This window comes from Urocitellus parryii, chromosome 3, assembly GCF_045843805.1.
Source record: "Urocitellus parryii isolate mUroPar1 chromosome 3, mUroPar1.hap1, whole genome shotgun sequence".
Taxonomy (NCBI): domain Eukaryota; kingdom Metazoa; phylum Chordata; class Mammalia; order Rodentia; family Sciuridae; genus Urocitellus; species Urocitellus parryii.
In genome coordinates this window covers 138,988,699-139,011,349 of record NC_135533.1, presented here as the reverse complement: position 1 = coordinate 139,011,349, position 22,651 = coordinate 138,988,699, and the positions used below count along the sequence as shown (strand labels likewise).

Sequence of the window (22,651 nt, the reverse complement as noted above, 5' to 3'; positions counted from 1 at the left end):
ATACAAACGAAGATGTTGTGTCCACTGAAAGCTAAAAAATAAATAATAAGAGAGAGAATTTCAATATTTATTTTTTAGTATTTGGCAGACACAACATCTTCGTTTGTATGTGGTGCTGAGGATCGAACCCGGGCTGCACGCACGCCAGGCGAGCGCACTACCGCTTGAGCCACAACCTCAGCCCTCTCTCTCTCTCTTAAAAAAAAAAAAAATACTTTGTTTTGGGGCTAGGGCTGAGGCTCAGTGGTGGAGCACTTACCTAGCTCGTGTAAGGCTCTAGGTTTGATTCTCAGCACCACTTAAAAATTGATAAATAAAATAAAAGCATTGTGTCCTCCTACAACTAAAAAAACTTTTTTAAAAAGTACTTTGTTTTCAAATAAAAATTGTACATTTGTAAAAAGGAAGGAATGCATCTTCTAAAGGTGGTAGAGGCTTAAGATCTCAATGGACATGCACACCAAAGTTCCAGTGCTCGTGTTTTATTTCAGAAGGAACAAGGATCAGATGCTGTGAGAACTATGTCCTTGGCTGTTACTAGTGACTGATGTGATTTTCAGAACCCCTGGAACCTCCCTGTTTTATTTAAAAATCTAATTGCCTCTGCATTCTCTTAGTACTGTGTAAAGAACTTGAGAATGAAATGGACTCTAGAGATACATAAAACTGTCTGTGGTTAAGGCAAAACTAAAGAAAGTCATTCTTTAAAAGTAAGAAAAACAGGGGCTGGGGATGTGGCTCAAGCGGTAGCGTGCTCGCCTGGCATGCATGCGGCCCGGGTTCGATCCTCAGCACCACATACCAACAAAGATGTTGTGTCCGCCGAAAACTAAAAAATAAATATAAAAAAAAAAAAGTAAGAAAAACAGTTTGAGTAGTTTACAAAACTTGGATGGGGTTTTATAAATTTGTTGTTGTTTGGTTTTGTTTTGGGGGTAGGGAGGGGAAATAGGCTAGGTATTTCTTCATTTTTAATTTAAGCCTATCACCCTTTCCAGAAAGAAAGCAAGAGTCTGATGGGGAGGGTAAGAGAGTGATTGGTCTGAAACTGAGTCGCTGTTAGATTGTGCTTTTTTTTCTTGCTGGGAGAGAAGACCTGCACCATGAGGAGGGCAGGTGGTGTGAGTCTACAGTGTTATCAGCCCGGAGAACTGAGTTTTTCCAAAGGCATAGTGCATCTTTTCTTGCAGGTGCGGGCTGTTAGATGTCAAGCGGACAGTGTGTCTGGCTATTGACCACAGTGTCTGTCTTGGATTCGATGGTGTCTAACACTGTTTGTCTGTCTATATTGATCCTAGCACATTCGCATCTGTGAAACCAGGGCGTGTCATTCCAGTGGCATCATGAACAGCTGACAGCATTTTCAAACATTACGTAAGATAGTGGTCCTTTTTACAACCCCTGGTGTGAATATATATATTTATTCACTGAAGGCATAAATGAATTAATAGCTTAGGAATTGGGATATTTATTAGAAGCTTGAATGGGTACCAAGAACAAATAGATCATTTTGGTGGTGGTAATTGTGATTTTAGTTTGAACTCTGTTTGGGATTCATTGAGATTTAGAGTCTATAAATTTATGTCTTCCACCAAATTTGGAAAGCTTTCAATTATTATTTTCTCCTGTAGTTTCTCTGCACTAATTTCTTTCTCAAATAAAAATTCTCCTTCAGGAACTTGAGTGATGAGTGTGAGATCTTTTGATCTCGCCCAGCAGGTCACCAATGCTCTGCTCATTTGCTTTCCCACACTGCCCTCTGTTCTTCAGAGTTTTTGATTTCTACTGGTCATCCTCAGGGTCGCTGATTGTTTCCTCTGTCATCTTCATTCTGCTGTCAAGCCCATCCAGAGAGATTTTATTTCAGATTTTGTATTTTCTGGTTCAAAACTTCCATTTGGTTCTTTTTTCATAGTTGCCATTTCTCTACTAAGAGTGTCACTTTTACTCATTTTACTGTTATGGAATAGGGTTATGGTAGGGGCTTTTAAGTTATGATTCCCCAAGTCTTGGTTACCTTAGGTTGACATCTGTTACTTGTTTTTTCCTTTGAAAGTGGATTACATTTTCCTGTTTCTTTTTGTGTATGATGTGTCAGGTATTTTGAATTGTATTCTGGACATTGTGAATGTTGCATATTTTGGATCCTGTTACATAACCCTCTGGAGAATTTTTTTTTTTTTAATAGGCAGTCACCCCAATTAGGTTCAGACTGCACATATTGTCTGTGGTGGTGAATTCAGTGTCAGCTCAATTTCCAGAACCTTTGCTCTGTGGTTTTTGTTGGTCTTGGACATTGCTATGTAGGGGTTCGTCTGAGGCTTGGCAGTGGTTTAATCTTAGTTGAAGTCTTACAGGCTTCACGGATACACCTTGGGTCTGTCCTGGATACTCAGGGATAAGACTGGGACTCACGTGGTTCTCGCACAAGATTATGGAATCTGCTTTTTCAGTTTCCTTTTCTCCTGGTCCTTAAGCTTTCCAGTCCTCAGGGGCTCCTTTCCCTGGTCCTATAACCAGAAGACAGGGTTTCTGTAAGAGTTTTCCCTTCCTGCATCACCCCCACCACCCCACTGTAACTGGGGACTGTGCTTGCGGCAAAGCCATAAAAGAGCATAAGAAACCCCATAAGCACTCCCACCCTCCTCTTGTGGACTTCAGGGGCCCCTTTGATTGGTTCCTTTAGTCAGAAAGATGTAGTTTCTGTTGGAATTTTAGCTCCTGCTGCGCCACATGGTTCTCCTGTGGGAGCTACTCAGGGCAAGCAGCAGGAGAACGGGCAAGGTTGGGGAACACCTCCCATGCCAGCTGTGCCCCCGCTGTGACTCTCCTTCACAGTCTGGGGGCTTGAGTTTGTTCCTAGCAGCCACAGGTGTTTGTTTTTCCTCCATGGGTTGAGCAGTGGTGGGCTCACTCTGTCTTGGCCAGAATCAGGACTCCCACTTTCTTGTAAATGATTTAAATAAACAAGTAGTTGACAGGCAAGAGCTGTGTTAAATGAAATGCCTTCCTATTCTCTGGCCCTCAGTCTTCTCATCTGTGATCTGCTCCTTCTCCCAGTGAAAGAAGGGATCTAGGATGGAGCTTACTAGAGCAAAAGTTGGCGCTAAGGGCTTTGATCAGAGTGAAAGCTGTCACTTGCTTAAGGCAACATTCGTTGAACCAACAGATCCCACACTCTCCTCTCCTAGTATTCAGATAGAATTAACATACCATATAATTCAGAGATTTAAATAGCACCAAATAGTGGGTTTTGTGAGTTCACAAGGTAGGCAGCCATCAGCACCATCAATTTTGAAACACCTTCACAGAAACCCTGTACCCATTAGCATCACTGCCCATCTCCCCCAATGCCTGCAGCTCTGAGCAACCACTAGTCTCCTCTGTTTCTGCATGGATTTTTCTTTCCTGGACATTTTGTACAAGGAATGGTATATGATCTTTTACGATTAGCTTCCTGCTCAGCACGCTGTTTTCAAGAGAAGCCCAGTTTATAGCATGTACCAGCACATCGTTCCTTTTTATGGCCAAATAATATCCCACTGTTTAGTTAGACCACATTTTGCTTATCCATTCATTAGTTAATGGACATCTGGGTTGTTTACACCTTTTGGTTATTATGTTTACTGCTGTTACCATAGTTCATGTGGACATGTTTTCAATACTCTTTGCTCTGTATACCTGGGAGTGGACTTGAAGTGTATGGTAACTCTACGTTTCACTATTGACAAATTAGCAGACTCTCTTCTAAAGTGGCCACACCATTTTAGACACCTGCCAACACTGTAAGCAGACTCTGTTTTCTCTATCCTCACCAGCACTTAATGTTGTTGTCTGGAGTTGTCCTAATGAGTGTGAAGTGCTGCCTCCTTGTGGTTTTGATGTGGCTCCCCTATGCTAGTGGTGTTGGACAGCCTTTCAGGTGCTTATTGCCCGTTCGTGTCTCTTCTTTGGAGAGTTGTCTATCCAAATCAATTTTTAGCTGAATTATTTTTTTTTAATTGCTGAGTTGTTTACATATTTTTTCTAGATACAAATCCTTTGTCAGATATATGATTTGCAAATGTTTTCATTCTGTGGGCTTCTTTCTTTCCTCTTTCTTGAGCACAGAAGTTTTTAATATTGATGAAGCTTGATCTGCTTTTTTGTTCCTTGGGCTTTGGTGTCATGTATAAGAATCCATTAACCTAGGGTCACAAAGATTTGCTGCTGTGTTTGTTCGTAGTCTGGCTCTTACTCTCAGGTGTGCAGTTCTGTAGCAGGTGTGGGGCAGGGGTTCCTCCTCATTCTCTTGCATGTGGACATCTAACTGGTCTAGCACCATTTGTTGAAAACTGTTCTTCCCATTGAATTTTCTTAGCCCCTATTCTTGAAAGTTTGACCACAAATTTAAAGTTTATTCTAAACTCTCATTTCTGTTCCATTGAGCTATGTCCACATTTGCCAGCACCACACTGCCTTGATTATGTACAGTTTTTGATTTTAATATACTACTTATTACACAGTAAGCTTCCGAATGTCAGGCATGCTGCACAACATCGTTGTAAATGAAAGTCAAAAACTTGTTTTAGAGTCTTTATGTACAACATGGATATACAAAATAGTCATAAAAGTTTTAAAATTTAAAAAATGGCAGTGCTTCCAACTTGGGATCATGTGCCTTATTGTTTTGACATGATATCCATGACCCTCATTGCCACAGGCAGTATCTTGGGCCGGCTTGTCATGGGTCACAGAATTTGAGGATTAACAGAGTTCTTCAAGACCATCTAAGGAAATGAAGGTCCAGAAAAATTCAGGGACCTGTCCACATGACATGTTATTCTTGACAATGCTGATTTTATGTTCCGTATACAGAGAACTCTAAACATCAGAGACCCAGCTTTAAAACACAGAAAGCACTAGCCTAGTCGGAAAAAATTGGGCAGGTCAGCCTGAAAATACGTACTCTTCTAGGCGCTATTTAAAACGAATCATTTCATTGAAGGCCATCATCAGTGCTGTGCAGATAAAACCACTGATTTTGGTATGTAAGGTTATATTTTAAAATGCTCTTTTAATAGCTCAGGTTCAGTAAGATCAAACAGAATCATGTATTGATTTCTTTTTAAGAAATATACACCAGTTTTCTCAGTTAATTTGGTCATAAGCAAAAAAAGCCTGTTTTAATGCTTTGTTGCTTATTTCCTCTATTTTCTGGATGGAAATATAGCAGAAGGTCGGGTCCTTCTTAATGAAACTGCTGAGCCAGAGTCTGAATAGGCTTCAGCCTTGCCACCAAATACAATTTACCTTATTATCATATGGGACTATTTAATCCAGACCAATAGGAAGTGAGCCCTGACTTGTGGCCCCCAATTAAAGAGTCTCTCAGCTTCCTTCCTGCCTGACAAATAGAAAGTTGTGGTGGCTTGTGGTCCACCGCCTGCTGCTTGAGAGTGCGCAAGTGGGGCATCAGCGTCGCATTCGCTCCATCTGCAAGTGTTATAATAAGTTATTCAAAGCTCTTAACACAGGACCAACCAGAGCGTGCCTCCCTCTCAGTTCCAGCACGTTTTCCTGCCCATCAGATGGATGCTCCTCTGCTGGAGTCTTTGGAAGGTTCTGGTGTCTTTTGTTTTAATTGGCGGGCTAGCGCCGGCTCCTATGGTGTGATTTTCATTAGAGAGGGGCTGCAGAGAGGGAGTGTTGGAACAGTCCTCCAGCCCAACCATGAATATTAAACATAATACAATTACAGCTTTCCGACCAATTATTTTTCTTTTCAGTGGGCAAAGTTGATGAAATACTCGCTAGATAGAGGTTTGCAGTATCTACTGTTGGCTTCTTTTTGTCTCTGGAATCGGTTGTCCTGGCATATCTTTGTGCCCATTTGCTGTGCTACCTGTTTCCCAGCGGCAAGTGTTCGATTTGAACGCTGAGGTTGTAGACTGTGCCAAGGTTCGCTGCATTTCAACTTGGTGCTGCATGCTGTCAGATGTTCGAGGCCGATACCTGCTTCTTAATGTGAATTTGATGGCTTGGGTGGACTCAGCACACCGAGGTGTGTGCTATTTTTGCAGACAAGAAGCCAGAGTGATGTCCCTCTAAGGAGTTGTTAGAGAAAATACTACTTTTTTTCCTGTAGGGAGAAGTTCAAGTCTGTTTTGGCCCACTGTTGTTTTCCTGGGTGATATCAAAGACACTGCTGCTGTATCTTTTGGTGCATTTGTTTATTTTGTTTGGAGCTGTCCATGCTGGTGTCTAAATACAATAGGAAAACAGATGGCAAACTTTGAACTTCTGGACCAAATTTGTGTTTGCCTTTGTCTCCTTAACAGCCAAACTGTAAATTATGGAGTATAAATATTCAACAGAGGAGCTCTTTATGAAAATCACCACGCCAAAAATAGACCCTTAGTAACCAAACACGCACAGAAGTACTGGGCTAAATGCCCCCCCCCCCCATCCTTAGCAGGGTCCCACTGTGGTCCAGAAGCGGGCCTCTCACCCAGCACTTTTGCTTGTCCTTCTTCGCCCCTAAAGTCTTAGTCCTCCTACTTGCACAAGCGCAGAGATGGGTGTCCCTGCAGCTGAAGAGAGAGAAGGATCTTTGTTTTCAAAGCATACTTCAAGCTCTCTCTGGTCTTTCTAGTCCCAGATCCTCCAGCGGAGACGCAGACTAAGCAGACTGAATGGCATCCCACAGCGGGAGGCCCCTAGTGGTCTGCACCCCCACTGCTTCCTCGTGGCTAGGCACGAAGTAATGCCTCTGCCTCTGGCTCTAAGACCATATTTTTTTCAACATCCTGCTTCCACTTAACATTACCTAAGAAATTAATTATTAAACATTATGACACACAACATACAAATGAGGGTGTATATAAGGTATATACATAATGTCAAGAACAGAGACTGCGCATAACTAGAACCCTCGAAGACCTGGTTCCCTCCTGGTTGTGGATGAGTTCTTGTTTTTTAAACCACATGACAGTGTCAAGAATCAAAAGCAGAAGACTCTTTGTGGCTCTCATTCTTCCACTGCCACACCTCTTCTCCAGTATAACTGCCATTAACATTTCCAGTATGTCCTTCCAGAATTTTTAGTTGCTTATAAACAGCATGAACTTTCAAGTTGAATTTAAAAGCACAAAGTGGCATTGAGGAGGTCAGTCTTCTATGCACCCCTTTTCCTGGCCAGCATAGTCCACCTCCTCGGTTGACCGCTGTCCTCCAGGTGTCATCCTTACAGTGGCACAGGTGTGTGTCCCCCCAGTACGCTCATTCAGGGTGGGGAGGGACGCATACTGGAGGCTGCGCCTATTGGTGATGTAGATCTGCCTGTCTCTCACGCCCCGTGTGAACTAGCGTAGGGATGCCCCAAATTGCTCAACCAGCATTCATTGGATGTCCTGGCTGATTGTGCCACCCACATCCAGTCATTCAAATCAGTGACTTTAATGTCCTTTCTAGTTTTTCCTGTCAGCCTGATTCTCATCCTTAATAGGCAATGTTCCCCCCTCAGGGTGCTTTGAAGAGCTTTGTTTTTTCTCACTTTTAAAAAGCATCCTTTGGGGGATGTATTTCAGTTTATTCTGATTACTTCAGTATCAGTGTGTATGACTTACTCCTGGGAAAATAGCAGCCATTAACTCTTTGAGGGCTGCTTCTTTGCCTTACACTCTCTGCTCTTCTGGAACTTAGTTGGGACTTGTGTGGCTCCACCCCTTCTATCCTTCACATCTCAACTCCTCATTCACATTTTCCATCTCTTTATCCCTTGTGCTCCCTTCTTGGTAATCTCTCCAAATTTATCCTCTAATCCAGATACTCTAATCTCATGAATTTAATTTCAGGGACTATATCTTCACATAATATAGAAGTTCTATAGGGCTTTTTTTAAAAGAAGGAACCTTGGTACTCTTCAGTCCCCAGCTGGGACTAAGCCTAGGACTTAAGAATCCTGCTAATTCTAAGCAGGAAGTGTGAATCAAGAGGTATAACAATACCAGATTTCAAACTGTACTACAGAGCAATAGTAACAAAAACAGCATGGTACTGGTACCAAAACAGGCGGGTGGACCAATGGTACAGAATAGAGGACACAGAAACCAATCCACAAAATTACAACTATCTTATATTTGATAAAGGGGCTAAAAGCATACAATGGAGGAAGGATAGCATCTTCAACAAATGGTGCTGGGAAAACTGGAAATCCATATGCAACAAAATGAAACTGAATCCCTTTCTCTCACCATGCACAAAAGCTAACTCAAAATGGATCAAGGAGCTTGATATCAAATCAGAGACTCTGCGTCTGATAGAAGAAAAAGTTGGCTCCGATCTAAATATTGTGGGGTCGGGCTCCAAATTCCTTAATAGGACACCCATAGCACAAGAGTTAAAAACAAGAGTCAACAAATGGGACTTACTCAAACTAAAAAGTTTTTTCTCAGCAAGAGAAACAATAAGAGAGGTAAATAGGGAGCCTACATCCTGGGAACAAATCTTTACTCCTCACACTTCAGATAGAGCCCTAATATCCAGAGTATACAAAGAACTCAAAAAATTAAACAATAAGAAAACAAATAACCCAATCAACAAATGGGCCAAGGACCTGAACAGAAACTTCTCAGAGGAGGATATACAATCAATCAACAAGTACATGAAAAAATGCTCACCATCTCTAGCAGTCAGAGAAATGCAAATCAAAACCACCCTAAGATATCATCTCACTCCAGTAAGATTGGCAGCCATTCTGAAGTCAAACAACAAGTACTGGCGAGGATGTGGGGAAAAGGGTACACTTGTACATTGCTGGTGGGACTGCCAATTGGTGCGGCCAATTTGGAAAGCAGTATGGAGATTCCTGGGAAAGTTGGGAATGGAACCACCATTTGACCCTGCTATTGCCCTTCTCGGACTATTCCCTGAAGACCTTAAAAGAGTGTACTATAGGGATACTGCTACATCGATGTTCATAGCAGCACAATTCACAATAGCTAGACTGTGGAACCAATTTAGATGCCCTTCAATAGATGAATGGATTAAAAAATGTGGCATTTATACACAATGGAGTATTACTCAGCACTAAAAAATGACAAAATCATGGAATTTGCAGGGAAATGGATGGCATTAGAGCAGATTATGCTAAGTGAAGCTAGCCAATCCCTAAAAAACAAATGCCAAATGTCTTCTTTGATATAAGGAGAGCAACTAAAAACAGAGCATGAGAAAAAGATTAACATTAAACAGGGACGAGAGGTGGGAGGGAAAGGGAGAGAGAAGGGAAATTGCATGGAAATGGAAGGAGACCCTCATTGTTATACAAAATTACATATAAGAGGATGTGAGGGGAAAGGGAAAAAAATAAGGGAGAGAAATGAATTACAGTAGATGGGGTAGAGAGAGAAGATGGGAGGGGAGGGGAGGGGGGGATAGTAGAGGATAGGAAAGATAGCAGAATACAACAGTCACTAGTATGGCGATATGTAAAAACGTGGATGTGTAACCGATGTGATTCTGCAATCTGTATACGGGGTAAAAATGGGAGTTCATAACCCACTTGAATCAAATGTATGAAATATGATATGTCAAGAGCTTTGTAATGTTTTGAACAACCAATTAAAAAAAAAGAGTCCTGCTTTCTGTGGTGACTCTGGCCCATCGGTCTTGACATGCACCACACCAGTGCCTCACCCCCTCCCATAGGCAGCTCCAGGTACCCCCCATCTAGGTGTCAGCATGGCCCAGGGAAGCTACTGTGTGGGTGAGCTCAGCACTGTTTTAAGCCCCCATTATTAAGTGATTTGCAGTGGAAGGGTCCACAAGTTGTCTGAAATGGAGACCCCATTTTTGCAACTAAACACAGTGCTGTGGCTAATGGCCCGTGTAGATGTACTCTACATGTGTCTGCTGTTTGGCTGGGTGGTGTTTGCGTAGGGTTTGGGTAGTCTGTGTTTGTGTTGGGAGCATTCCCAAGCCCCAGCCTTACTCAGAGGATCTTAGGGGACAAGTGGTTGTGCACGATAGTTTTTCGTTTACAGTAAACTTGAATTTTTTTCTTTGAAGCTTTTCATATCCTTGCCTTCATTTTAATATTGGGTTATCAGTTTTTACTATTAATTTGAAGGAGGGTGGCCCTCTGTTATACATATTTTCCTCAGTTTATCAGTCTCTCCCTCCAGTATGGGAAAAAGTTAAAATACTTTTATGTATAGTTATAAATCTTTTTCTGGCTTCTGGGTTTTATGATGTTTAGAATAGTCATCCCTATTCCAAATAGTTTCAGTGTAATTGTGCCTAACTTGTTAAGTCCTCTGTAATTTATTTTGGTGTAACTTATGTCCTCCAGCCCCAAGTTGAGACAGTAGAGTATTTTTGCCTTTAACTGCTTTTAGAAAAGTGGGATCTTTTTTGATCACATTTTTAAAAGTAGTGGTTATTTATACATAATACAGCCATTGATTTTGGCATATTTGAATTATTACTGAATTCTCTGGGACTATCATCTCTATTTATAAATTTGCCCGATTTGTTCCAATATTGTACCTTACATGTTCTATCATTATCTACTTTTGCCTTACACTCTCTTTCCTGCTAGGAATGGGTGTTAGAGGTCAGGCTTCTTTCCGGCACCCAGGGAAATGACCGTGTGGTTTTTCTTTTGACGGTGCTGCAGCAAGTGTGCTAGTGGGTGTCCAGGATGAGGCCCCTCCACGGAGAGTGAGGTACGGTGTGGCCACGCCCACGTCCCTGCTTTCCCAGGAGTGTGGAGCTTCCCTTCCTTTTCCAGGCTGGGGGTCAGTTTGGGTGATTTTTTTCCCCTTAGAAATCTGGAGATTTAAGAAAATTAAGTCAAAAAAGTAGAAAACCTAACCAGATTATAATGACCAAGGAAAATGAATTACAAACCGGTCCCATCTGTAAGAAAGAAATTAGGTTTGTGCAGCTTTGGGTTCCCCCAGTTGAGCTTTACCACACCTTAGTACACCTTGCCCTGAAACCTGCCTTTTCTGGTATTGAAGTGCAGCCTGCCAGCTTTGTCACCTGCACACATGCTCACAGGCCACCTGTGACGAGTCTCACTTCTGAAAGGGAGATGCGCCTGTGGCCCCATCGGACATGCTGGCTGCTCTGGCTGCCAGGCCCTGGCTGAGGGGTCGTCCGCCCTCCTGCTCGCTGCAGCTGTGTGGGCATCTCGCCGTCCCTTTAATGCTTTGCTGTATTTTCTTTCATAGGTTCTCCTTAGGGAGTTCACTTTTGTCCTTTCCTGTTAAAAATTAAAAATCGAATCGTCATGCCTTGAAACTTTGCAGGAAACTAAACTTAGAATTTTTAGTTCAAAACAGTCCCCTCCACCACTGAACTCTGCAAATAAGTGTGTGGGGGGGTTGCTGCTTATGGGAACAGAGCCCCGGGCGTGGACTGTGTTTGCAGTGATCCTTGGACTGTGTTTATGTTTACAGTGATCCTGTGTCACCATGCTTTTGTGTCAGACATATTTTGACCACGTTTCACACGAGGACAGGGTCTTTTCAGGGTAGCAATTGTTTTTTTCCTTTCTGATTTGTGTCAGAGGGTCTGTGAAATTCACTTCATTCTTGTTCATTAATTTGCTTACATTTTGACACATTCAATTTTAGCTATTGGCACTAAGTATGATGGTATTTGCAGTAGACAAGAGATTTCTGACTCATTCTAACTCATCCATGTGAAAAGCTAGCATGTATTTGTAAAAAATGAGTTTTTTAAGGAGGTTCTTAAATCCAAATTCTTACTAGGCAAGTAATTATTTCAAGTCTCCAGATAAGTGACTACCAAGCATCCACACACTTGTCACAGTTCTGCTGGGCTCGAGTATAAAAGTACTTCCTAAGTGTCAAGATGGTCACAGATCAGGGAAATGTTTCCTGGCCAGGGAAGGGTTTGGGTTGCAGGCAAGTGGCACCAATTTACCAATTTTCCCTTAACAGAATCTTATACCACCAGCAAAATCACTGTATAATAGTTACCACTGGGACACGCTTCTCAGGCCAACACCATGAGGCATCCTTGTGCCAGTTGGATGTCACCTACCCTCTACCTGGATATGCACTCATTGCAGGTGTCTCCCTGTTGAGGAGATCAGATGGACAGAGCAGCAATTGCTCTGGGTCACTCCTGTTCTATGTGCTTTTAAATCATTGTGATGAAGTGGTCGTGGGTACTCTGAACTACAGCAGTGGGGAGAGAGTAGTCTATTTCAGTATTGTAGGTGTGTGCAGTTGAAGTAGATTTATGTAGGAACATTGTACCCAGATCAGCACAACTGAGGGGGAAGCTTTAAACTAATCCCCTTTCCCTTCTCTGTGCTCTTTTGGCCCTTCCAGGGTGAGGATCCATGACCTCCGCACTGATAAAATTGCCCTGTCACTCTCGGCACACCAGCGTGGGGTCTCTGCAGTCCAGATGGATGACTGGAAGGTTGTCAGCGGAGGCGAGGAGGGCCTGGTGTCTGTGTGGGATTACCGCATGAACCAAAAGTTGTGGGAGGTCCATTCCAGGTAAGCTTGTCCCGCAGGTGTTTTGAGGAATAGCAGTCGCACGAACCATCATGCCAGTCACCCGAACCAGGCACTGTACTAAGCGCTTCCTCAAGTGCATCCTGTGAGCAGGCTGTGCTGCTGCCTCCAGTGTTCAGATGAGGAAACTGAGGCTAGGATATGGTCCTGCTCCAGAGAGATGCATTTCTTCTCTCTTAGGGCATCCATTTGCCATCATTCATATCCAACCCTGAAGAGGACCAGCTTCTCTAAGAAGGACTGATTTCTCATAAGTGCTGTTCTGGTTGTTTTAGAATTCCTCCATCTTACTAAAGCTAGCTCAGAACTGTCAGAAGCCAGCTCAGCTAGGCCATGATGTGGCTCCCACTAGGTGCAGGGGGATGCAGGTGGGAGCACACACTCCTGGGTGTCAGATTGCAAGAGGGTCTGCCTGTTGCTTGAGCTGTCCTCACACTGTGTAGGGGGCACCTAGGACTAAAAGTGATCCGGCCTCAAGTTTTCATTTCAATCTTTACTGAGAATATTGAAGAGAAGTAGATCCTATGCTGTGCACCAGCTTATGGCTTTGTGGATGTAGGCACTTTTTATTTCTTTTTTCTTTTTTTTTTTAGGCTATTGTGATGCCATACCAGGCATCTCCATTTCTTTCTTTCTTTCTTTTTTTATTCTAATCAGTATACATGACAGCAGAATGCTCTTTGATTCATTGTACACAAATGGATCACAATTTTTCACTTCTCTGGTTGTACACACAGTAGGGTCACACACACTTTTTTTTTTGGTACCAGGGATTGAACTCAGGGCACTCGACCACTGAGCCACATCCCCAGCCCTATTTCAATTTTCTTTAGAGACAGGGTCTCACTGAGTTGCTTATTAGGGCCTTGCTGTTGCTGAGGCTGGCTTTGAACTCATGATCGTCCTTCCTAATCCGCCCAAGCTGCTGGGATTATAGGCGTGTGCCACCGCACCCAGCTGGCACATTTATATTCACAGTGCCTAAGTGGTTAAAAGGTTTTGTGTGAGCCTGCTCTTAACCTTTAAAGCAGAGCTGGAGCTGACCAAGTACACTCCCACCTCCACAGCAGAGGAAGGGGTACACACTCAGTACCCTGTAAATAGACATTGTAGGTGAGGTGACACACGCCTGTAATTCAGCAACCAGGCCACTGAGGCAGGAGGATTGCAACGTCAAGGCCAACCTGGACAACTTAGTGAGACCCTATCTCATACAGGGCCAGGGATATAGCTCAGTGGTCGAGCACTCCTGAGTCCAGTCCCCAGATCTCAAGAAAAAAACAGACAGCAAGGTGAGGTGGAGAGCAGCACTGGCGAGTACTGTGGCTAGCAGCTTTTTCAGAGGAGGGCCCCTGGTGGTGTCAACACCACCCAGTTCTGTCTCTTTCCCTCCCTTCCCTACTGGCACAAGCCCCTTGCTGATTTTGTGATGATCCACTGTTGCCACCAGGTGGTGCCAAAAGCAAGTAAAAGTTCTACATGGGCCTCCCAGAAGCATTTGCCTTTAAGGGAAACCTGGAGTTTGTTTTGAGAGCTGGCGCTGGAGGGCAGCTCCTGGAGCTGGCTGTGCCTGTGCTGGCTGTTGGCTCCCTGCCCCCTCTTGACCGGCCATTCAGCAGCTGCCAGTCTCCCAGGTATGGGCTGCCCCAGCTGTTCCTTTAAAGTGCTCAGCACTGACTTTTCTCACACGAGGGAGCCTCCTCCTCTCCATGGTCCCCTGCCTGGAACCCGCTGACTCACCCACGTCCTCCCTGAGCCCTCTGCCCATCCTAAGCGCAGTCCAGTTGTCACTTTCATGTCCCCCCTTCTGCTTCGGACTCCTCAGCCAGCCTCTGGGTCCTCCTCACCCGTTAGTGACACATCCCCAGGCCTCAGTCCTCCCTTCTCTCCCCCGTCCTCTTGCCTTCTGTCCCCCTCACTGGGCTCTGATGCCCCCTTTGGTTTTATTACTCAGGAGCATCCTCTGCCACAGCATCCTGGGCTCAGCCTGAATAGGCCACTCCTGTGCTGGCCTGGTGTCCCCTCGGCCCTGAGTGTCCTCCCAGGTGCTTCAGTCAGTTCTACTCCCAGAAGCCGTCACTTCTCTTGTGCTGCGGTGGCCTTGGCTGAGAGCTGTGGAAATGCACCTTACCTTCCCCCTGGCGAGGAGCTTCTGAGGGCAGCCATCCCCTGTGGGAGCCATTGGTGTCACAGGCACCTCCCAGCTTAGCACTGTGGCCTGGCAGGTGCTACAGAAGGTTTCTAGAGTGAGCGAAAGTCCGTTAGACTTGAAGCCATCACTTGCCAAGATGTTCTCAATGTGCTGTCACAGCCCGAGCACAGGTGTCATTTTAGTCCTGACTAAATGGCTAAAGCCTTACAGATCACCCTTAAATGTCCCCACATGCTGCAGATGAGGAACCCGGCTCAGAGCTCAGGAAGCCTGCCCAGGACTTCTAGCCAGGGGGGCAAAAACAGGGCTGGTCTCCACTGCGTGTTGTGTTGCCCATTTGTCTCAAGTTGAGTTTGTCCTTATATGTCAGCCAGAGTGCAGGTGGGACTCCCCGATTTGTTTACGAAGTGTCAGCAGCTGTGGGAGCTGAGGGAGAGCCTGCTCTGCAGGGATAAGCAGGGCCTGAGGGGTCCAGACTCCGCTTGAGGCTGCGCTGTCCCCTCTTCTGCAATGGGCTCCACCTCAGAGGCGTTCCCCTCCCCACTCCCAGGCACGCCGTGAGGCACATCTCCTTCAACAGCCACAGCCTCATCACGGCCAACGTGCCCTATGAGAAGGTGGTGCGGAACTCGGACTTGGACAGCTTCGCCACTCACAGGAGGTCAGTGGGGTCGGGTGGGGCCGGGTCTGCCATGTCCACAAGGACGATCTTAGTTGGGTTTCATTGATAGAAGCCTCCATGGCACATTGCCCCTGTGGGCACCCCAGGTGTGGCCATTCTTCCTATCCGTGACCTCCAAAGAGCCAGGAGAAGTACCCAGGGCCTGTCAGAAGCCTTCCCCAGCTACTTGTGGCACTTGGTGCCGGCTGGAGGCTCTGAGCCCCAGCAGCCCACAGACCTGCCTGTGCTTAGAATCCTAGGGCCATGCCTGGTCCTCAGAGCTCCTGTTCAGTCTGCTGGTGACCCAGCTGCCAGGCAGAAGAGGTCCCTGTGTGGGTGGGCTCAGGGGCCTTTTCTGGGACTGTGCTTAGCTCCTGAGTGCCCCCTGCAGCTGACCCCACCCACATCCACAGGCCTCGCCTCCACAGCCTGCTCTGCCTGGACCCAGGATGCTGAGTGTCTGACACATTGTGGGCCCCGAAATGAATTGCTGTCTTGTCCCAAGCCCTGCCTTCTACAGAGCCAGAGCTCGTCAGGGCGAGGGCCAGTAACGCCATCCTGACCTGTTGTCCCTCTGCTTTCTCCAGACACCGGGGGCTGATTCACGCCTACGAGTTTGCCGTGGACCAGCTGGCCTTCCAGAGCCCTCTTCCTGTCTGCCGCTCCTCCTGTGACACCATGACCAGTTACAACTACGACCTTGCGCTCACTTTTCCCAGTGACAATATTTAGTGCCTCATTGGGAGCAAGAAGAAAAGTGGGAAGGACCAGTTTTATAAACTTGCAAACCCTAAGAGAGCTGTCTACAGAGCGGTAGGCATTTGGGGGACCAGCTGCTCCTGAGCGTGGCACCCTCACCTGCCTCCGCTGCCCTTAGCCACAGGCAAAGCATGGGTGTGTGCCATGGCTCCTTCCATCTTACCCTGCTCTCTGTGGCTTAGAGTAACACGACTCAAACTTCACCTCCTCCCTCACCGCCCTGCCCTGGTCCCACTGGAGGCCTAGGGAGCTCCATGCTCTGAACACCAGGCTCAGCTGGCCCCGGCTCCTGCCCTGGTGGCCATCTTCCTAGCCTCCAAACTCTTTCAAGGACCTTGCGGTCCTGGGGATGTGCCGGTCTCTGGGCCTACAAGGCCCCATCCTTTGGATCAAAGATCAAGCTCAAGTTGATCAAAGATCAACTCAGAGTGGTCTCCTCTGAGCTCCCACCTCGCCACTGCCCAGTGTGACCTGGAGAGCAGTGCTTTTTCTTCATAGCTTTTACCAGGGTTTATAAGTATATATTTATACAATTATTTCATTAAGAACTATTTTGCTTTCTATTATGTCAACAATATATGATACAAAGTAAGTATTTTCTCAATATTCACAAACTTAACAGCCATCCTCCAAAGGGAGAGGTCGAGGAGGGACCGTGCCTTCAATCCCTGAAGATAAAATAAGACTCTGCGAGAGAGCAATAGAGAAGTAGCTTCCCTCCCAGAGCAGGGAACCATCGCATTGGTCTTGATTTACTTTTTTTCTAAATAGCAGCAGCATCAGCTGCTCTACCAGCTGCTCTACACAGGCTGATGGAGCTTGCCTGGCATGAGACCCCTGGGTTCCACCCCCAGCCTGAGACACACATGCAGTGGGTCATCAGCAGATGGAGTTACTGAACAACCTAAAGACCTGGAGGATTTGCATAACATCATTAGCAAGCTTGATCCAGGAGATGTGTGTGGAACCTTGTCTCATTTCACATGTCCACAGACCATGTTGGAAAGTCTCTGATTGCAGGAGACGGACACCTTGTAGCCTGTTCCCTGACCCCGGGACAGTGCAGTTAGGAAACAACACAAAGTAAAGAAATAAAAATGTGTCTGGGGATCCAGGCCTTCAGAATTGGATATACGGAGGGCTGTTACTGGGGAAGGGAAATGTGGGTTCTCAGACCCAGGACAGGGGGACAGAGGCCAAGGCCAGAGAGGAGCTATGACACAGCAGGAGGAGATGAGGCCTCCCCAAAGATGCTCAGGAGAGGCCACGGTGGCCCAGACAAAGTGCAAGGAGGGGGTTGAAGGGTTAGAAGCAGATGAATTGTACAGCTCTTGATAAAGAAGGTACAAGGACTATTAGGGACAGAAAAATGCTGGCCTCAACATGAAGTCACCTGCTGCCTCCTCTGAAGAGAAGTGAGCAGGGATCCAGTGCTGGCGATGGAACTCAGGCCCCGCCCAGGCAAGCGCTGTGCCTGAAGCTTGGGGAGGGTTCTGGGCTTGCTTCAGTCAGCCACCCTTCCACACCCCGCTGCGGCTCAGCTCACACAGCCAGGCGAAGAGCCCAGGGGAAACTGCACTCCCCGGCCAGAGACTGCCCCCTCAGACTGCCTCCCAGGAGCAGGTGGGCACCGGAATCCTGCTCCTGTTCTTGGGAGAAATGCCCCTGTCAGCAGGGAGCTGCTGTGCGCCCCATTCTGCTGGCCTGCCTGTATTCGGGTGCTCGTCCTCCTGCAGCTGGGCCCCTGCGGTTTCTTTCTCAGGCAGCTCCTTCCAGGTGAGCCGCGCACTCTGCGGGTAGGGCCTACCTCCTCACCTGGCAGCCACTGGAGATAATGAAACATCTAGAATCAGGAGACGCAGAAAATCTTTCTAAAATTAAAAACAGTTTTAACTACGCGCATTCCCTGCTAACAGCCAGCCAGGGGGGAGATGTTTAGCCCCCCAGCCCCCCAGGAAGATAGCCTGAGTTCCGGAGCAGAGCCCTTAGCCCCAGTGAACCTTCAGGCCAAACAGGTCTGTCTGCAGCTGGGTAGAACCTCTCAGGGTCAACTGCCTCGACCGAGGCTCAACCAACATCCCCCAGTGGTCAGCACGGCCAGGCCGAAGCCACCCCGCAGCCACCCCGCCTCACCTGTGTCCTCTGGCTTTGCAGGGAACTGCGTCCCAGGCCTGTGCCGAGTGCATTTGGCACCTGTGTTTCCTTGGAGCTCTTCTGCTTCCCAGATTCTTCCTCCTGGGCTCCTCCCCGAACATGCAGCGGGGGGTGGGGGGGCAGGACACCACCCGGTCTCATCCCCAAACACGTGGCGTACCTCCTGCCTCTGTCTGTCCTGGTATAAGTGTTCTGAACTTCATTGTGGCTCAGGCTGTTCTCACACTCCGCAGGGTACATGGTGGCAGGCCCCTCCTGGCATGGCTCAGAACCAGCTCTCCACCGTTCTCTCAGTGGAGGGCCCCAGCCAAGTCTTCCCCAGAGCCTCTACCACAGGGTTCCCAGCCCAGGGTCAGAGACCCACCAGGGACACAGGCAGCCTGCGAGTGTAGCCATTTTCAAGGAACAGCTACCTTTCCTGCATGGACACGGGCGGGACTGCAGTGCCCTCCCCCAGCTCTCATCTCTGGGGCGTTGGGCATGGTGTTGCCTTGGTCCACGTTATGAGTCACCTTAACACTAGGGACAGCAGCATCTTCCCTCCCAATAGAAATCCTGCCCTGGCCAACCGCTCAGATTTCAGCTGATTGAAGGAAAACTGGATTTCCTCAGCAGTGGCATTTGGTCCTTTCTGAAACAGAAAGGAGACACGCACTGTCCCCTGAGGACTGAAGACCTGGAACTTTACCCATTAGGCCCCAAGCTGTCCATCCATAAATCTTTCAACGAAACTGACACAGGTGCTTAAAATAGATTGGAAATCAATCCAGAGCTTATGCCTTTTTGTATATAAAATATATTTTTTTCAAATACTTTTGATTTTCTCAAAATAGAGCCCTGAAAACATTTATTTTAAAAGTTACTGAAAGTACTTTTTTTTTTCTTTTTGCTCCCGTTGTTTTTCTGGATGTCCCAGATGTGGGGCAATGAGACTACGTAGGTCCCGGGGGTGACACTTCCCACCTGTTCAATGGCCAGCATCATCACTGCAAGCTGGTTTTGCTCAGCCTTGTACAGAGGGCTCACCCTTGCACAGGTCCCTCTCCTCAACTGTCTGGTGGCTGCTCCTAGGGGGGCCAGTGACAGTGGGCCCAGACAGGGCTGTCTCCTCCCTGACCCCCTGACCGGGCCCTTGCTTTGCAGAGCAGCTGCCTCAGCAGCGAGCTTATGGTGCTGGCCGGCCCAGGCTGCAGAGCTGCGAGCCGCAGACCTGCAGCGTCCGTCACCCTGGGCAGCCAGGCCAGATGGTTACCTGGCTCCTGCGGCAGGGCCTGTGGTGGTGACTTGGCCGGCCTGCTCTACTGTGCAGGGCAGGCTCCCTCTCGCTGGGCTCCAGCGTGCCCGTGTGGGCACCATGTCTTTGGCCTCTGGTGTTGAACGTGAGCTTCCAGAAGCAGCCATTTGCTCTGCACTGGGAGCCTTTCTGTTCCCGAGGGAGGGAGGGAAAGAACCAGGGCTTAGCCCTGGCTGTCAACAAGCAGATTCAAATGCTGAGCAGCTCCGTGCCCTCTCCCGGGTCTTGCAACCCCCTGGGCCATTCACCCCCCCACCCACCACCCTGCTGGCACTGGTTCAAGTCCTGGCAGAGCTGGAGACAAAGGTGCTGCTGGAAGACCGGAGGCTGTGGCCCTGGCTCCTCCCACTCAGCTTCTCAGGCCTTGCCAAGGTCACCGCGTGGGAGGACAGCCTGCCGGGCTTGTTGGCAAAGCCCTCACCCAGGCAACTTGTATTTTTAACTCTCCACCAGGCTCCTTGCGACTCAGCACCTCTCACAGCACAGAATTCAGCCTCAGCCTCCTGAACAGCAGGCCTGACTGCTATGGCCCCTCTCCTGTTAGCAAACAAAAGAAGTTTGGACCAAAAAATAATAGTTTTGTTAAAGTCTAGCAATAATTTGTTCTATAAGAGGCCAGAACTAGAGGCTGGGTAATCTTGCTGTTTGCTTATCCATAATTCATGTTTAACATGGCTGCAGAAGGTATCCCCTAAGGAGTGCCTCAGGTTTCCATTACATAGCCCTTTTGTAAACCTACCTACTTAATAGATTTATGTCAAACTACCATCTTCTTTTAACATTCAAAAGCCAACTTTTCAGCCGGGCACTGTGGCACATGCCTGTAATCACAGCAGCTCGGGAGGCTGAGGCAGGAGGATTGAGAGTTCAAATCCAGCATCAACAAAAGTGAGGCACTGTCTCTAAATAAAATACAAAATGGGACTGGGGATGTGGCTCAGTAGTCCAGTGCCCCTGAGTTCAAGCCCCAGTACCCTCCCCCCAAAAACAACTTTTGCCCTTGTTAACTTGCAATATAGGACTGGATCCCACCTCCAACTTGATTCCCAGCAATGACTTAGAATACAGAGAAAGTGGCCTCTGCCCAAGCAGCTGAGGACGTTGTCCCTGCTCAGTGTTCTCTACCCACATCTTGGGAACCTCCAAGAACCCACTTATCAGCATCCTTCAAATATTTGACTTAGCACTGAGTTCTGCCTTGTTCCTTTTAATCACTTGCCTGTCTTATCAAAGATTTCAGCACAAACAGCACCTGCTGGGGCAGCCACAGTTGAGACACCCCGTCATTCAGTTCACGTCCCCATCCAGGGATGAGGAGGGCTGGCTGCATTTGGACAGGGTCAGTGCCCTCCCAGTCATGCCCAGGAATCAGAAGGCATGGAAACCATTCCCAAGCCACCTGCTTCCTTCCTGCCATGCAGACTGCACTGCCCAGATGGCTCGGCCGTCACCAGACCCAGGCCAGAGCAGCAGCCCTCAGTCTTTGATGATCAGAGCCCTGGGGAATTAGCCTGCCTCTCCCAGGGGGCATTTGTACCACCTGAGGGCCAGGCTGGCTCACTGCCCACAGCACCCTGGGAGCTGGGCGGAGAGCTTCAAGTGACTTGTGCCCCTACACTGGTGGAGGTGCACCCTGCCCTGCAGGGAGACGACTCCCTCTGTGAGCAGAGGAGCTTTCTTCTGAGTGGCAGGGACTGGGCTCAGGAACCGGCTCATTTTAATTAGCTGTGTAGCTAAGCTGTGGCCCACGGCTTCAAAGACCCCAGGCAGGTGGGCCCCCGCAGTCTGCAGAGCCAGCACAGTTGATGCCTGTCTGTCGTGGCCACATCTCCCCAACTCAGGGCACAGGAGCTGAGGGAAGGTTATTATTTATTTAAAAAAAAAAAAAAACATTTTGCATTCTTGAATTGCCTTTGTTGTAAAGAACAAAATAGAAGCAAATTGGGAGCGCCCCAGCACCCCAGGCTGTTGAGGGCATGCCAGAGGCCCTGCGAAGATTCGCTGGGGACAGAGGAAAGGGGAGGCCGGGAAAATGGGTTTCAGACACTTCCTGGACAGAAGCTCCTGATGATGCAGATTCCGTCCTGCTGTCCCCGTGACTTGCAGGTCTTCAGCGGGCAGCCCAGAAGCTAAAAGGACCCCGAGAGGCAGGGGGCCAGGTGAGGGAGCCCGTCCTCCCTAGGAAACTGCCTGGGTCCTCTTGGGAAGTTGGCAGGGTTTGTCACTCCCTAGACGGCAGGCACCTAGAGGGTGGATGCAGAGGCCTCTGCCCACGCTCCTGCTCTCACCAAATCCAGACATTTGTTGAATTAAGTCCTAATCCAAGAAGCAAGTCCCTCGAATGGCTTCAGGCCCGTGAAGCTGAGCCCCGCGAAGCTGAGCCCCGCGGCCTCTGAGCCCCAGAGAGGCAGCTGGGCCTGGGTGGAGGTCTGGCCTTCCTCAGGCCTCACCTGCCACCTCCACCTCCCAGCCAGGCACCCAGGATGGGCAGCCCCGCACCTGCCTCAGTTGGACCTGTCACCCAAGTGCCTAGGGTCCCCAGACTCCACCTCCACCCTGTTGCCCTCCACGCTGTCCCTGGCACAGCCCCTTGAGCTCAGCACACTGGTTTGCCTTTTGAATTTAAGCACCAGCTCGTCCCTTGGCCCCAGCAGCAGCCCGAGGACACCTGACATGCCAGGGATTTGGTCCTTCTGGCACTCGTTGGACCAGGACGCTCCTGTTGGAGTGAACATTCACCCACAGCACAGTCACCCATGCAGGGCTGCCTAGAGTCACCTCAGACTCCTCATCTGGGGCAGGGAGAGCCTGCTGTATGCAGCTCAGCTCCGTGGGGACTGCCATCGCCTGGCTGGGACAACTACCTGCAGACAGGTGGCTGGGGACCCTCGGCCACAGCCCAGAGAGAGGAGGGTCCCTCGGCAGCCACTCCTCCCCCACCAGGCTCTCCACTGAGATGACAATGAGTGGCCATTGGTGTTAGTACCATTAGCTACAAGCACGAGTCACTGTCCCCTAGGACAGCCTTTGGGTGGTTCATCAAAGAACCACCTGAGCTTCTGCAGCAGGAGGGTAACGACGGTGACACG

The 22,651-nt window shown here is 48.0% G+C and overlaps 1 protein-coding gene across 1 annotated transcript in view; it reads left to right on the top strand.

The window, feature by feature from the left end:
* Fbxw8 (F-box and WD repeat domain containing 8) overlaps positions 1–17,244 on the top strand; it is a 108,590-nt gene extending 91,346 nt beyond the window's left edge. Inside the window, exons 9-11 of the mRNA XM_026386028.2 lie at positions 12,351–12,524; positions 15,245–15,355; positions 15,943–17,244. Coding sequence (XP_026241813.1) covers positions 12,351–12,524; positions 15,245–15,355; positions 15,943–16,087 — 430 coding nt within the window. The 3' untranslated portion in view covers positions 16,088–17,244. The remainder of the gene's footprint in view (positions 1–12,350; positions 12,525–15,244; positions 15,356–15,942) is intronic.
* The last annotated feature ends 5,407 nt before the right edge of the window (positions 17,245–22,651 follow it).